Source organism: Sus scrofa, chromosome 1 (genome assembly GCF_000003025.6).
Source record: "Sus scrofa isolate TJ Tabasco breed Duroc chromosome 1, Sscrofa11.1, whole genome shotgun sequence".
Lineage (NCBI taxonomy): Eukaryota > Metazoa > Chordata > Mammalia > Artiodactyla > Suidae > Sus > Sus scrofa.
Genome location: NC_010443.5, coordinates 27,768,585 through 27,782,949, shown reverse-complemented (window position 1 = coordinate 27,782,949; position 14,365 = coordinate 27,768,585). Strand labels below are relative to the sequence as shown.

General features: G+C 41.7%; 1 protein-coding gene and 1 long non-coding RNA gene across 27 annotated transcripts in view; one reads left to right on the top strand and one right to left on the bottom strand.

Annotated features, from left to right (window-relative positions):
• LOC106506526 overlaps window positions 1-4,097 on the top strand; it is a 93,208-nt gene extending 89,111 nt beyond the window's left edge. For all 3 annotated transcript variants that reach the window (XR_002338424.1, XR_002338425.1, XR_001301874.2), the window contains exons 2-4: window positions 2,159-2,214; window positions 3,278-3,463; window positions 4,011-4,097. This is a non-coding gene — a long non-coding RNA (uncharacterized LOC106506526). The remainder of the gene's footprint in view (window positions 1-2,158; window positions 2,215-3,277; window positions 3,464-4,010) is intronic.
• The window catches only part of MAP7 (microtubule associated protein 7), a 176,734-nt gene continuing 162,564 nt past the window's right edge, over window positions 196-14,365 (bottom strand). For 11 of the 24 annotated variants that reach the window (XM_021072589.1, XM_021072649.1, XM_021072597.1 and 8 more), the window contains 6 exons: window positions 13,429-13,600; window positions 13,098-13,199; window positions 12,679-12,729; window positions 12,530-12,587; window positions 8,981-9,083; window positions 3,262-3,543 (listed from right to left, as the gene is read on the bottom strand). In XM_021072589.1, coding sequence (XP_020928248.1) covers window positions 3,291-3,543; window positions 8,981-9,083; window positions 12,530-12,587; window positions 12,679-12,729; window positions 13,098-13,199; window positions 13,429-13,600 — 739 coding nt within the window. In that variant the 3' untranslated portion in view covers window positions 3,262-3,290. Of the gene's footprint in view, window positions 1,681-3,260; window positions 3,544-8,980; window positions 9,084-12,529; window positions 12,588-12,678; window positions 12,730-13,097; window positions 13,200-13,428; window positions 13,601-14,365 lie in introns of those variants that run through there. The other 13 variants (XM_021072611.1, XM_021072654.1, XM_021072564.1 and 10 more) reach the window with 5 other exon arrangements.

The window sequence follows — 14,365 nt, the reverse complement described above, 5'->3', positions numbered from 1 at the left end:
CAGAATTCCTGCTCTAAATGTTGAATAAACCTATTCTGTATACCTAGTCAGAGGAAGATGGCTGAAGTTAAATGAGGAACAATTTGAAAACTCAAAAATTATCCTAAGTGAAGTTCTGAAATGTGAGAAACCTAAAACTATGTCATACATTTTATTTGATGTTTCATACTGGGTTGATTTAAACAAAAATACCCATTTAGTTGAACAGATTTTTTTTAATATGACTATGTGTACATGGACAATTGAGGGAAAACCCCCAAATTAATGTTTTAACAAGTTACAGCTATTACTAAAGACAGTACACTTGGATTTTAAGGAAATAGTCCAATAAATGAATAACCTCTCATTCAACCTAATAGATTAACCAATCCCTCTTTAAAAAAAAAAACAAAACACACTCTCTAGTGGCAGAAGTTATCTTTTTTAACACTCCATAATAAAAACATTGGTCCCTTAGTGTTCTTTCTCTCCTTCAACATTTAGTTATTATTAGTTTCAAATGGTAAAATAAAACTGAATTTATACTATCAAATGAAAGTGCAAGTTTGTACAGCCAAGCTCAGCAGCAAAAGTGAGGAAGGATGAAGAGTGAGGGCTGATGGATGCCACGCAGAACGAGAACCTTTGGGAAGGTATCCTGCAGAGTCCTGGGTGCCAAACACAGTCAACATTCCATCATTTTTTCATTGCTCTTAAACGAGCAAAACCAAAGTTCTTTTTTTTATTTAAATAGTAAATTGTTATTTCCCCCCCCCGCCCCCCGCATAATTTGTGATCAGGTAAGGCAAAGATAAGTCCCACCATCACTGGGGACAGCAGCAATAAACAGACTTCAGAAATAGCCCTGAATCATTAGCAACATTCTCTCATGGTAACATAAGGAATGCATCTCATAAATCAAATCTTGCAGTGTCACATTGTTCTAATTTATTTGATTAGTTTATCTGAAAAACTTTTTATAAATACATTATTTAAGAGGACAGTAAATTATTTTCCTGCTCTGAAAAAATATTTTTTTTTTCACATTTTAAAACTTGAGTGCACTTTTGCAAAAAAGGAGATGCAAGAAGAACGGGACAGTGGGGTTTGCAGAGTGTCCATGTACAAGTTGCATTTACAAGAACCTGGTAATCTGCCTATAATTTCCCTCTACAAGTAGAGCTCTTTGCAATAATATTTGAACAAACAGGCTTAACCTAGACACATCTCCTATTCACTCTACTTGTGGAGCCAAGAGGTACTTATATTTCAAGTATTATATTGTAAAAGGTAAAAATTTTTGTGCCAATTTTACAGGTTAGATTTTAAAGACCAAAACAGCTACGTGAAAAATCATGCCTATTCAGCCCATTTCTTTTATAGCCAAATGCTCTCATCTTTTATAAAGAACGCAGAAAAATATTGATTTCCTAAGAAGGAGCACACTGGAATAAGCGATTTTAAGGTACCGAAGAACAAGGAGCATTTCTTTTTCTCTATTGGCGACAATTATTAGAAAAGCTACCCAGTTTGTTGTCTTAGCTGGTTTTAATAAAGTCTTTTCAAAATGATGGTCAAGAAATCTTTAGAAAACTGGAGCGGGGGGAATGCTCTTTTGTAGCATGGAAGGAGGTCCATTAATTGTAGAAATTCTTCTTAAATTTCTGCTTTGGTTCTTCAGAAGAAATGCTCATATAACTTCTATTTTAGGAGACAGAAAAAACCCAATTAAAATCTTAAAAATAATATCTTAACATTCCTAAAATTTTACTATGCTTTTAAATACATTTGTTATAGAAGAATAGGCAACTTGAATCAGGATCTACGGGGTCTTATATTTAAGTGAATTCTACCACTAATAGGAAAATACATGTTCTTTAGGTTCTGTGTTATTTACTTTTCTAAACTGCATAAATCAACTGAACTTTTGAGGTCAGGGATTTTTATATTTGTCTTGAATCCTCAGTACCTGATGCTTTGGGCTCCAAACATGTTGGCAGTTAAATAAATGTTTGTTGAATAGTCATGACCGCAAAGGAACCTCTAATACTACTGAATATTGCAGTCACTGGACTATGTTCTGAGAGAAGGTATAGAAAGGTAGGAACAGTGAGAATGAAATGACAGGTAAATCAAAATGAAGCAGAAAGTCATCCAAATGTTCTTTCCATCTCTGTAGCTGTACGACATGCCACCGTGGGAAACTGCGTGAGGAGTGTTTCCACCAGCACTCAGGTAATCAGATTGTAAAAGGAAGCTGTGGGCTGACATTCTGACACTTAAGGCTTTGAGAACAATCTAGAAAAGTAGATCACCAAACTGAAGTTTTCCTTCCATGGTCAGTATATTGGGAGGAAAAAAGACCGGCTTTATTTGAATAAAAGTGGAAAATGTTTGCTCCAAGTTCACAGATGGAATCTAAAAGACAAAAACAAGTTTGACCACAAATAATTCTGACTGACTCCATCTAATTATGCTGAATTTGGCTGGCTTTGATCAAAATAGTGTATGCTGGTCAATATATGAAAAAGTGATGTGCTGGGAAGCACAGTCGATAGAATTATTCAAGGAGGGTTGAAAAGAGATGGAGCTGGACTATCCAATGTAGTGAGACTAATGGTATTGCGCTGTTGAGCTTACTATGAGCACTGAGTTGGTACTTACTTATGTTCTTCTTTGTGCAAAAAGAATACTTTTACATGACCCAAAGATGTCAAGTTAAGTGTGAGGTCCCCAGTGAGGGTGTAAGAGTCACTTGCAGTTTCACCAGTTACAGTCACTCAACAAGGGATGGAAGGCCCTTGGGCTCAGAATGCTCCTAATTTAGAATATGGGTCCTACTGCCCCAATTGTAACTATCCTCCTACGCTTAAAAAGGACAATCGTATGTTATCCAGGTTGTTAACCCGAAACAAGAGAAAAATGGTAGAACATGATGGCTGTCTTTAAACATGTGAACAGCTGAGAAAGCTGAAATGTAAATTACACAAACCTTTCTTCCCGTGGGCAGAACTAGGTATGACAGCCCGCCCCTAAGTTAGGGTGAGGCCTTAAGTGTTCGTCTTCCTAGGCATGTTCTGGCAGCGAGGGCTGCTCGTGAGAGGCTCAGGGATGCCCAGTGGGTGTTGCAGATTGAATTTCTATCCTAAGTAGAAGAGGGGCCCTAGAAGTTGCCCAATCCAACTCAAAATTCAGTTTCTATGACCCATGAACAGTCTCCTCCATGTGGCTTATTTGGTCCCTTGAAGGACAGTGTGTCACAGTCTCACTGCAGAAGGTTCCTTCCCTCTGCTGCCAGGTACTTCTGATCATTACTGAAGGGAGTTCGAGGCAAGCTTACCTGCTGTCTGTTGTGTTTGGACACCATCTACCTGAGGCAGGGGCCCAAGTGAACCTTCATCTTCAAAGGCCAAAATTGGATTCAAAGGAATGTCTGGGCTCTCACTGTTGGTGACATCTAATCTGGATTGTTTAGATCCAATAGGTAAGTTGATAATTTCTTCAAAGTTTTCATTTGAAACTGATACTCCATTTTCATTTGGTTGTTTTTCCAAATTGGGAGTACTAGGGAATTTGAAAAAATCAAAATTAAAAGAATTAGTAAAACTGGAAAACATATTTTTAAGACAACAAAAAATGTAATTTTGCAATCAAATTTTTAGAGTGATATCATTACAAACTCAATTGGTGACTTCTGACATATTTATATTTTATTCTTTTTTTTTTTTTTTTTTTTTTGCTTTTTAGGGATGCACCTACGACATATGGACGTTCCGGGGCTTAGGAGTCAAATTGGAGCTACAGCTGCCGGCCTACGCCACAGCCATAGCAATGCAGGATCCAAGCTGTGTCTGTGACCTACAGCACAGCTCATGGCAACGCTGTACCCTTAACCCACTGAGTGAGGCCAGGGATTGAACCGCAACCTCATGGTTCCGAGTCAGATTCATTTCTGCTGCACCATGAGGGGAACTCCCATGTTTGTATTTTTAATTAACAGTTCTACCTCCATTTAACAATTTCTACTGCAGGCACTTTACTACATCCCTTTGATGAGCAGCCTTTATTAGGACCCTCAAAGATGAGTGGACTGCAGTTTGGGGGTGAGGAGGATAATGTGCACAAGTCATACAACTACTGGGAGAGAGGAGCAGAGACCATGCATGCAGTCTCGACTATGTTTTTCTCATAATGCTATTTTCTACATTCCCTGGCTATTCAAATTCCAGCCCTTGTTTCCTAAAACATGTGCATGATTCTTATAACTTGTTCAAGACCAACCTTCTCATTTTTGCCCCTTAAATCTGCCTCTGACCCCACTTTGATTCTTAGTAATTCATGCTTAGTATCTTGGATTTTTGAGAAACTAGCCATCCTCTCCTTAATTTTCTATCTATAATTTCTCGTAGGTTTTTCACTCCCTTTATAAGTTCTCCATAACGACTCAGGCAGCCGCTTATGTTAAATGCTCCTTAAGCTTTACAACGCAGCAAGACAATGCCTGTGCATCAAGTGACTACGTTAATTGTACTGTTTGCTTTATCTGACTATAGCAGTAAAGGTATTTGCAAGCTTCATAATTTGTTCAGTGCTCAACCTGTATGAAAAAAATGACCCTAGGAGTTCCTGCTGCGGCACAGCAGGATGGGTGGTGTCTCCTCAGTGCTGGGATACAAGTGCGATCCCCAGCCCAGCACAGTGGATTAAGGATCTGGTGTTGCCATAGCTGTGGTGTAAGGTTGCCACTTAGGCTCAGATCTGATCCCTAGACTCCATATGCTGTGGGGCAGCCAGAAAAAAGATTTAAAAAAAGACCCTGTTGGACAAAATTCTAGAGTTAAAATCTTCGAATGGAAAGTAAGACTGAAAATATGAAGCAAAAATTGTGGAATTGTTAACGTTTACTACACTCTGATCATTATCTGAATGTTTGTGATAGAGGTCTACAGAAGAGAGCAGAGAGTCAGGTCTCTACTGTCAGTAATGCCCTGAGCAAGTCTGTTTCCTTCTTTTCCCAAGTGGTAAAAATGAAGCTAATATGTATACAGTCTTTCCATTGCTTTTTCTTTTTTTTTTTCCCCCTATTGAGGAAATAGTTTACTTTCCCCAGGCAGTAAGAAATACTGATTTTTGTGGAACATACTCTGAAGCATTTCTGATTTGGATAAGTGGTTCACAAGGTAGTGCAGGGTATATTGAAAATACGAGGAATTCCTGTCGTGGCGCAGCAGAAATGAGTCTGATTAGGAACCATGAGGTTATGGGTTTGATCCCTGGCCTTGCTCAGTGGGTTAGGGATCTGGTGTTGCCGTGAGCTGTGGTGTAGGTTGGCGGCTATAGCTCTGCTTGGACCCCTAGCCTGGGAACCTCCCTATGCCACTGGTGTGGCCCTAAAACGGGAAAAAGGCAAAAAAAAAAAAAATATATATATATATATATACACATACATACATACATATAATTTGTAATGTAAAAATGCTGTGGAAAAGAGCATAAAAATATTATACAGATTCAGACTATGATGGCACTTTTCTGCTATTTTACCAAGGCAGTGAGAGGAGGCAGTGTAGCAGTCTGCCTGAGCCCAGGCGCACACCCTCTCACCTGCCATCCCAGTCCATCCTCCTGTTCTTTCCTATCACCAATGGGCTTTCTGTGGCCAAATTACTCCAAAGAGCTTTTTAGGGCCACACCTATGGCATATGTAAGTTCTTAGGCTAGGGGTCAAATCAGAGGTGCAGCTGCCAGCCTACACCACAGCCACAGCAACCCTAGATGCGAGCCATGTCTGTGACCTACACTGCAGCTTGTGGCAACACCGGATCCTTAACCCACGACCCCATGGATACTAGTCAGGTTTGTTACTGCTGAGTCACAATGGGAACTCCCCCAAAAGATTTTTAAGTAGAAGTTTTGGCAAAAGAGGAATGCATCTTCAAAGTCCTCACCCATCTCAATTCTCATCACCTTCCAAGTCTGCATGCGCTGACAAGCTGTAATGGCAACACCAACCCCACCCTTCAGGCAGCAGCTGACCTCATTTTTCCCCCAGCCACCCTACCCATTCTTGTTAGCAATTAGAGGAATATTTGTGCCATATGCTTTGGATGTTGGATGACCATTTATTAAATGTTCAGAGAACACTGTGACAAGCAGAAACTATAAAACTGAAGCTGCTGGGGTTAGAGTGTATGAATCTGTGTGTCCTCTTAAGCACCAGCTTTTGAATTCCCTTTCTTTGGCTACACTCTGTAGGTTGAAGCTAGACGCAAGACTCTTAAGAGACTGTGTGTTGGGTCAGTCCAAAGCCTATCTGGGGAAGTGGGCTGGGACCATGGTGGGAAGCTGATAGTCCATACAACTTATGGTGGCCAGGATCTTGTTTTTTGTGATTATAACAATTTAAAAAATGATCCATAACTTTCTGATTGAATGTTATTTTTCCTTGAGATGAAACTTTCAGATTGGGAGGAAAACCACTAGATCAAAACCAAAAATTACTACAACTCCCTTGTTTAAGAGAGAAAGGAATATCCTATTAAAGAGACAGTCCCCTGGGGCTGAGAACATGCATAATGTCTTGTGGGGTATTAAAAGGCTAAGACAGGGGCCTGTATACTCCTGGGAGTTTTTTTTAGCTTCTTGAATAAAGAGTCTTAGCTGGGAGTCAAAGAGTGAATCAGAATGATCTGAGAAACTTATAATTTCCTCGCCCTAAAGATGGAGAACTATTGGTCACACTAGAGGGAAGTGATCTTATGAACTACTTTTGGTAACAGTGGATCTTTAGGTTTTTGGTTCAAAAAAGGGCAGTAAAACATGAGGGAGATGGGCTCCCACACACAACACAAAAGCATTTTCCTACAAAATTGCAGTGCGGCGATGCCCAGAGTACTGTATCTCAAATAATAGCTCACATGTGTGTGGTTCGATATAAGCTTCAGACTCCTTCACTGACAGTATTTCATTGGACCCCTTCAGTACCTTGCAGGAAGCTATCTCCAGGTAGAGATAAGAAACCTAAATTTTTTAAGTAGGTTAAACCCAGAGTTGTTGAACAACTTAGAAACTTCTGGTTCTAAAGCACTTCTTCCTCAACCCCACACTCATGCTAATGAATCTCTAGGGAAATATGACTTAAAGATCAAAGATCTGTAGAAAGAGCCTTTTAAAGATAAACCTTTATCTTAAAGATAAAGATAAATTTGCCTCTCAGCTCCAAATTTACCCTTCATTCCTGATTTGCAAAGCTGGATCTGAGCCCTTTAAATAATTTTCCTTTGCCAAATGGCATAATCTCAAACGTTGTCAATCATGGCAGAGAGAGTTCAGGGGGAGGAATGAGTTTTGCTTCTTGGTTTGGATGTGCCTGCTCAGCAGTTTCCTGCAGTACATCCTACGGCATCCCCAGGGTCTGAGGCTTCCTCAGCACCCAGCCCCTGCAGCGGCTCCTGCAAAGTACCATGGCCAACAGCTTCCCCTAGCACCTTCCAGGGTAGAGCATCTCTAGTGAGACACCTCCCAGTGAGAGCGAGCTGGCGAGTTCCACCGTCAAGAAACCACAGCAACTTCCTCACCATCTACTGACTCACAGCCATACACTCTCAAATTAGGTCTGGACGGAAGCTCTAAAGGTTGGGACTCTTTCTTGGGTATGGCCCAGGGGAGGTGGCTGTGCCTTATTTCTGTGATTCCTGTATTTGTTATTTTTTTCTTTTTATAGCTTCACCTGCAGCATAGGGAAGTTCATGGGATAGGGACAGAATCGAGCTGCAGCTTACCCCACAAATGTGGCCAACACTGTAGCTTGAGGTGATGTCAGATCCTTAACCCACTGAGCAAAGCTAGAGATTGAACCCACATCCTCCTGGATACGATGTCAGATTCTTCTTTTTTTTTTTTTTTTTTTTGTCTTTTTGTCTTCTTTTTTTTGTTGTTGTTGTTGCTATTTCTTGGGCCGCTCCCGCGGCATATGGAGGTTCCCAGGCTAGGGGTTGAATCGGAGCTGTAGCTACCGGCCTACGCCAGAGCCACAGCAACGCGGGATCCGAGCCGCGTCTGCAACCTACACCACAGCTCACGGCAACGCCGGATCGTTAACCCACTGAGCAAGGGCAGGGACCGAACCCGCAACCTCATGGTTCCTAGTCGGATTCGTTAACCACTGCGCCACGACGGGAACTCCCGATGTCAGATTCTTAACTGGCTGAGCCACAACGGGAACTCCCCCTGTCTTCCTCTAGACTACTCTTTACCTCTTCCTAGCCAATATCACGTTGCTCTAATCCCAGGTTAATAGTTATTCTTCATATTCTCTCTCATGACAGATATGGCAAGTGTAACAGAAATAGGAAAGAAAAACAAAGTCCATAGAATTATAAAAGGACTTACTCCCTGAATATTTCTACAAGTTCTCTATGACTGGCTTTTTAGGCACATATGATTACCTTATGTATCATTTTTGAGTGCGCTCTTTTGATGCTGTCAATATACATGCAAGGGAAGAGAAAGGCAATCTTTCTTCAACCCACACTTCTTTCCTAACTTTGTGAGCAACTACTGGTTTTCTCAGTAAGAGGCCCTACTACTAGTATAAGAAAGATTGTCATCTAAACTACTACTACTATGGAACAAACCTGTGAATCGTACATACTATGTACAGTGAAAATACACTTGTTATGTATCATTAAAGGGGATGAAGATGGTCCAGGATCATGTCAAATATATACAAAGGAAGGTAACAAATTATTCCATATGATTTAATAGTCATATAACAACCTCACCATTATATTCAAAGATTCAAGAAAGAGATGTTTTCTTAGATTACAGAATTACCAGCTCTAGTAAAAATGAATGAACCTGAATAAAAATAAATTTTCAGGAGAAACCTTTGAAATTCTTTGTGGCACAGAAAATTCTGGTGGGATTGGTGGAGCAAAAGTAGCTCTGATCTGCTCTGCTCTAGGATGTGTCAGTTAAAGGCCCCAGCTGTGTAACTCACCTCTCCAAAGTCACTTTTGATTGGTGTGAGGTAGCCACATGGGGGCTGGTCACTGGTTCTCCTTGTCCTGGAGAGTTTGTCACACATGGAAGTGCAGATACTGCTGGACACAATGAAGATGGAAGAAAGGTTACTAGTCCTCTACTATCAAACCCAACCCCAGGAGCCAGAACGGCTGGATTTAGGTCCTGGCTGTGTGACCTTGGGCAAGCCACACTCTGTGCCTCAGCTTCCTCAAAGATAATAGTACCTACTTCATAGGCTACTGTGAGAATTAAATGTACTAACACATGCAAAGTACTTAGAACACTGCCCAGCACATTGTAAGGGAGAAATCAGTGCTGCTTTTATTTCTGCTTGCACTAAATAGACTTGGGATAAAAAAATATGTAATATTGAAACCAAAGCAATTGATGAAGATAATAAACTGAGATGATCAGGCTGATGCTGAACATCTTTGCTGAAGGATTTGGAGCAAAATCACCATGAAATACCCTAAGTGATGAAAAATATTTTTTGCTTTTTTTTTTTTTTTTTTTTTTTAAAAAGGGCACACCCACGGCATATGGAAGTTCCCAGGCTAGGGGTCAAATCAGAGCTATATCTACTGGCCTACATCACAGCCACAACAACGCCGGATCCCCAACCCAATGAGTGAGCCCAGGGATCAAACCCTCAACCTCACGGATACTAGTTGGATTTATTTCTGCTGCACCACAATGGGAACTCTGAAACATATTTTTGTCTTTATAGGGCTGCACCCACGGCGTATGGAGGTTCCCAGCCTAGGGGTCTAATCAGAGCTGTTGCTGCCAGCCTACGCCACAGCAATGCAGGATCCGAGCCACATCTGCGACCTACACCACAGCTCACAGCAACACCGGATCCTTAACCCACGGAGCAAGGCCAGGGATCAAACCTGCAATCTTATCGTTTCTGCGATTCTGCTGCGCCATGAGGGAAACTTCTCAAAAACTATTTTTTAAAACTCAGTTTAGTTCTAGTCACACTTCAGGATGGTGGGGATTTCATACATGCAAGTCCAGTGAATTGTACCTCACTGTGCCACCTAGTCATTCAGTGCTCCAAGTGGAATCTAGCATAAGCCCACAATATCGATGACTGACTCTAAAATCTGGGCCAGATTTACTTTAAGCCTTGTAAACCTTACACAGGTCACAATTTCAGGGATCTTTGTGGTAGTTTATAATTTCAGCTTGATTATGAGAGAAAAACAATTCCAAATAAGTCTTATTTCACAGCCTGGCACAAATTCAGTAAAACTGCCAGAGGTTCAAAGAGATCAATAACTTAAGAGCCAACATTTACAAAGTTGGTAGCAGGCATCCTTTGAGAAGACCTCCATTAGATCTGCGAACTCACCTGCCTGCCCAGCCTAGAATTCTCTTTGGAGCACTGGTGACACCATTCAGCCCTCAACTGCATGTGGGACATCTGCTGGATAAGCCTTAGGCCTCTCTGCAGCAGTATCAACTCAAACCAAATATGAGTGTTGATAATTTTCACCTGCCCTCTCATAAGAACATATGGTTCATTCTTGAACTGAGGTACAAAGAACTAATAGAGGAATGGGGGGAGAAGAAATATAGAAAACAACAAAAAAACAACCAGAAACCTGGCCATGAACAAGCTATAGCATTGGCTCCTTCCATCCTAAAATGCTCATTCTGACGACTTACTGCATGCTACGTCTGCTGCAAGCCTACATGTATTACAACATTCTTGAGACAACCTGTTAAAAACGCAAGGAGGTTAAATATGCAACCACTAGGATACTCTCCAAACAAATATAACTGGGGTATCTTTAAAAGATCAGGAAAACCCAATTGTGGAGGAATCATGACATAGTGAAACTAGGATAGCCTCTACTGAAATAAAACCAAATCCCCAAGTATCAATATTTTACATTTGAAAACTACAATTCACAGAATGCTTTTTCAAAGTATTTCACTTGATCTTTACTCCAATCTTTAAAAAAGAGCAAAAGAAACTGAGCTAGCTCTGGTCTTTCCTTTTCACAGTGATATTGCAGATGAGGAAAGAGGACAACTGAAAAAGGAGCTATGGACCAACCGCCTATATGTACAGACCTGAAGACCATGTGGAATCATGGAAGGAGCCAAATTACAAGCTAGGGACTTGGACTCCAGCTGTGCAAACTGGGGCCTGTCACTCAACCTGAGCGCTCCTTGAGGACAGGGACCTTGCCTGACCTATTCCCAAGGAATCCTATCACCTGCAATAAGGCCTGGCACACAGGAGGTTTCTGAAAATGCTTGCTGACTCCAGGATTAAGCATCTCCTATCTCACAGGCCTGCAACGGAAATTAAACAAGAAAATGTACGCAGATGTACCTGACACAAAGCATTTAGTATATCTTAATGGAATCTGAGTACTAAAACACTTTTATTTTTATTTACACCAAATCTGGTTTAAAATCACCAAGAACTTAAATCATCTCTGTCCAAAGTGTATAGCATATGCACATTCTAATGAAAAACAAATTTTTTTCTTTTTGCTTTTTAGGGCCACACCTGTGGCATATGGAGATTCCCAAGCTGGGTGTTGAATCGCAGCTATAGCTACCGGCCACAGCAACATCAGATCTGAGCTGCGTCTGTGACCTACACCACAGCCCACAGTAGCACCAGATCCTTAACCCACTGAGCAAGGCCAGGGATCGAACTTGCATCCTCATGGATGCTGGTCAGATTTATTAACCGCTGAGCCACAGCAGGAGCTCTTCTAATGAAATTGCAACAAACTGTCAAATTTTAACTCTATTCTGAAGGACTAAAAGAAATAACATTTAAATCCTTTTCTGAGAACTGTCCTAAGTACAAGTTGTCAAAAAGTTGAACGTCCTTAATAGCAAATATAAATACAGGCTTCTTCAGCAAATAGTAAATGATAAATGAAATTTAATTTTATAAACTCAAAATTATTCTACTCATGTGTACATGTATACATACTACATATCTATATAGGCATAAACATATATACTCATATACATGTAGACAGATATGATATAAAATGACTTAAAAATTAAAAAATGTTCTTTTTGTCTTTTTAGGGCCATACCCGCAGCATATAGAGGTTCCCAAGCTAGGGGGTCTAATTGGAGCTGTAGCTGCCAGCCTACGCCAGGGCCACAGCAACACGGGATCCGAGTCGCATCTGCGACCTACACTAGAGCTCCCAGCGATGCCGGATCTTTAACCCCCTGAGCGAGGCCAGGGATCGAACCCACAACCTCATGGTTCCTAGTCGTATTTGTTAACCACTGTGCCACAATGGGAACTCTGACTTGAACATATCAACCACACCATTACAGTATAAACAAACGTGAAAAAATTTGCTAGGAATGCTAGAGATTTTAGATAAAGGGGATTCATGGACTAGATGTACCTAAGGTTCTATTAGTCAATGAGTTTTTTTAAAATTTTAAATCAGTGTTTTTATCTTGACCTCTAGAGAGTCAGTTCAAAAATTATGTATTTGAATTGATTTGAGTTCACTGGAAATACCTGTTCCTCCAGTGAGAGCTCCCTTGGCTATATCTCCATTTCTCTGATCAACAATTTTCTAACAGGAAAAAGAAAGATGTTTTAATGTTAAGATTACAAGTGAAAAAAAAAATCCATTAATAATAGCTTTAACAATGCTCATCTCAAACCTTATCTGACGCTTCTGTTCTTCTGGTTCTTTTCATAATCTCCTCAAGTCGCTGGAAGAAAGGAAGAATTGAACAAACACATCAGATAGAGAAAGAAAGCTAGCTTGGCACATTTCACTGAGTAAGCAAATAGCAGGTCATTGAAACATGTCTTATTTTCAGAAAATGGTCTTAACTGGAGTTATTCAAAACTGAAACTGGCTTAACACCACATGAATTGGAAGTAATTGTTTTTGTTGAAGGCTGAAACATCAAGAGTGCTTTTCTTTGGAGGAGAATACTAGAGCTACTTTAGTTTATCTGGAATAGACAGAACACATTTGTTTTTTGATGGCAGTGAACTAGTTTCTAGGTGTCTACCTGGCTTCAATCTAGAAGGAATAGTGAGGGGGCCCAGCTCCTGTGGGTGGTGCAATTACCTTCTTTCTCTCCAGGCGCTCCTGCTCTTCTCTCTGGAAATGCTTCTCCCGTTCCTGTCGGACCCTCTCTGCTGCTTCTCGAACACGAGCTTCTTCTTCTTTCTGAACAGAAGTTGGCACCTGATTCTTACAAACAGGCAGGCTTTGTCTGTTGCCCCCAGTTTCCGAGGTTGGCAGGCGGAGAACATGTGGACTCCGAGGGTGCACAGGAGCCACAGCGCGCTTGGGCCCATGCGCTCAACATCCGCCCTTGCTCGTCTGGGCTGCCCTTCTCCCCATCTTGGGCTCGGGCTGCACTGACCCGCTTCCCGCCCCAGCCTGGTCCCTGTACCTGTTTCTGGACACGCTCCACCTCCTCCTGCTCGCGCCGGGCCCGCTCCTCCTCCTGCCGCCGCAGCTGCTCTTCCTTCTCCCGAGCTTGCTCAGCTTCCAGCTGGCGGGCCTCCTCCTCTCGGCGGGTTCTCTCTTCCGCCACCTTCTGAGCCAGTTCCTCTCTCTTTTGTCTGGAAAAAGACAAAAGGCAAAGATACACGAGGAGGAGAGGCGCAAGTTTGCGGTCATCTCAAGGATGGTGTGTTGGGAGGTCTTGCCAAGCCTCCACTGGAGGCATGGTGAGCCCCCCATTCCTCCCCCACCCTCCCCAGCCTCCTGCTGCCCTGTGGTAGAGAGAAGCAAACTGTATCCACTAACCTTCTAAGGAGAATCGTTTTTTTTTAAAGGATCTGCAATTTAGCCATCTTTGAAGGCTCAGACTTGTTTCACCCAAGAATGTGACTTTTTTAGGGAAGAAATGAACGTTCCCCTCTAAATCTTTGTAAGTAAATAAAAGTTATAATGTTCTGTCACAGGGCTGGGGACCAAGTGTAGGGCACGTCCAAGATGGTGGCCCAGCAGTGGGGCTGCGATCCTTTGGTGAGGGGCAGTTCTGCTTATCTGAAGAACAACGGTATTGATACTAGCCTTTTTAGCTCCAGAAGGAAACCAACTAAGCAAACTGCCCCTGGCATGCTGTCCAGCAAGCAATCATGGGGCACTTGACTATCTCACACAGCTACCCTCTGAGGGGAGTTCTATAGTTCTATCTGGAAGGAAGAAAACATGAGCTCTTATTATACAGCTTTAACATCATTAGAAACGGCAGTTCCCATCATGGCTCAGTGGTTAACAAATCTGACTAGGAACTATGAGGTTGCGGGTTCGATCCCTGGCCTTGCTCAGTGGGTTAAGGATCCGGCATTGCTGTGGCTCTGATTAGACCCCTAGCCTGG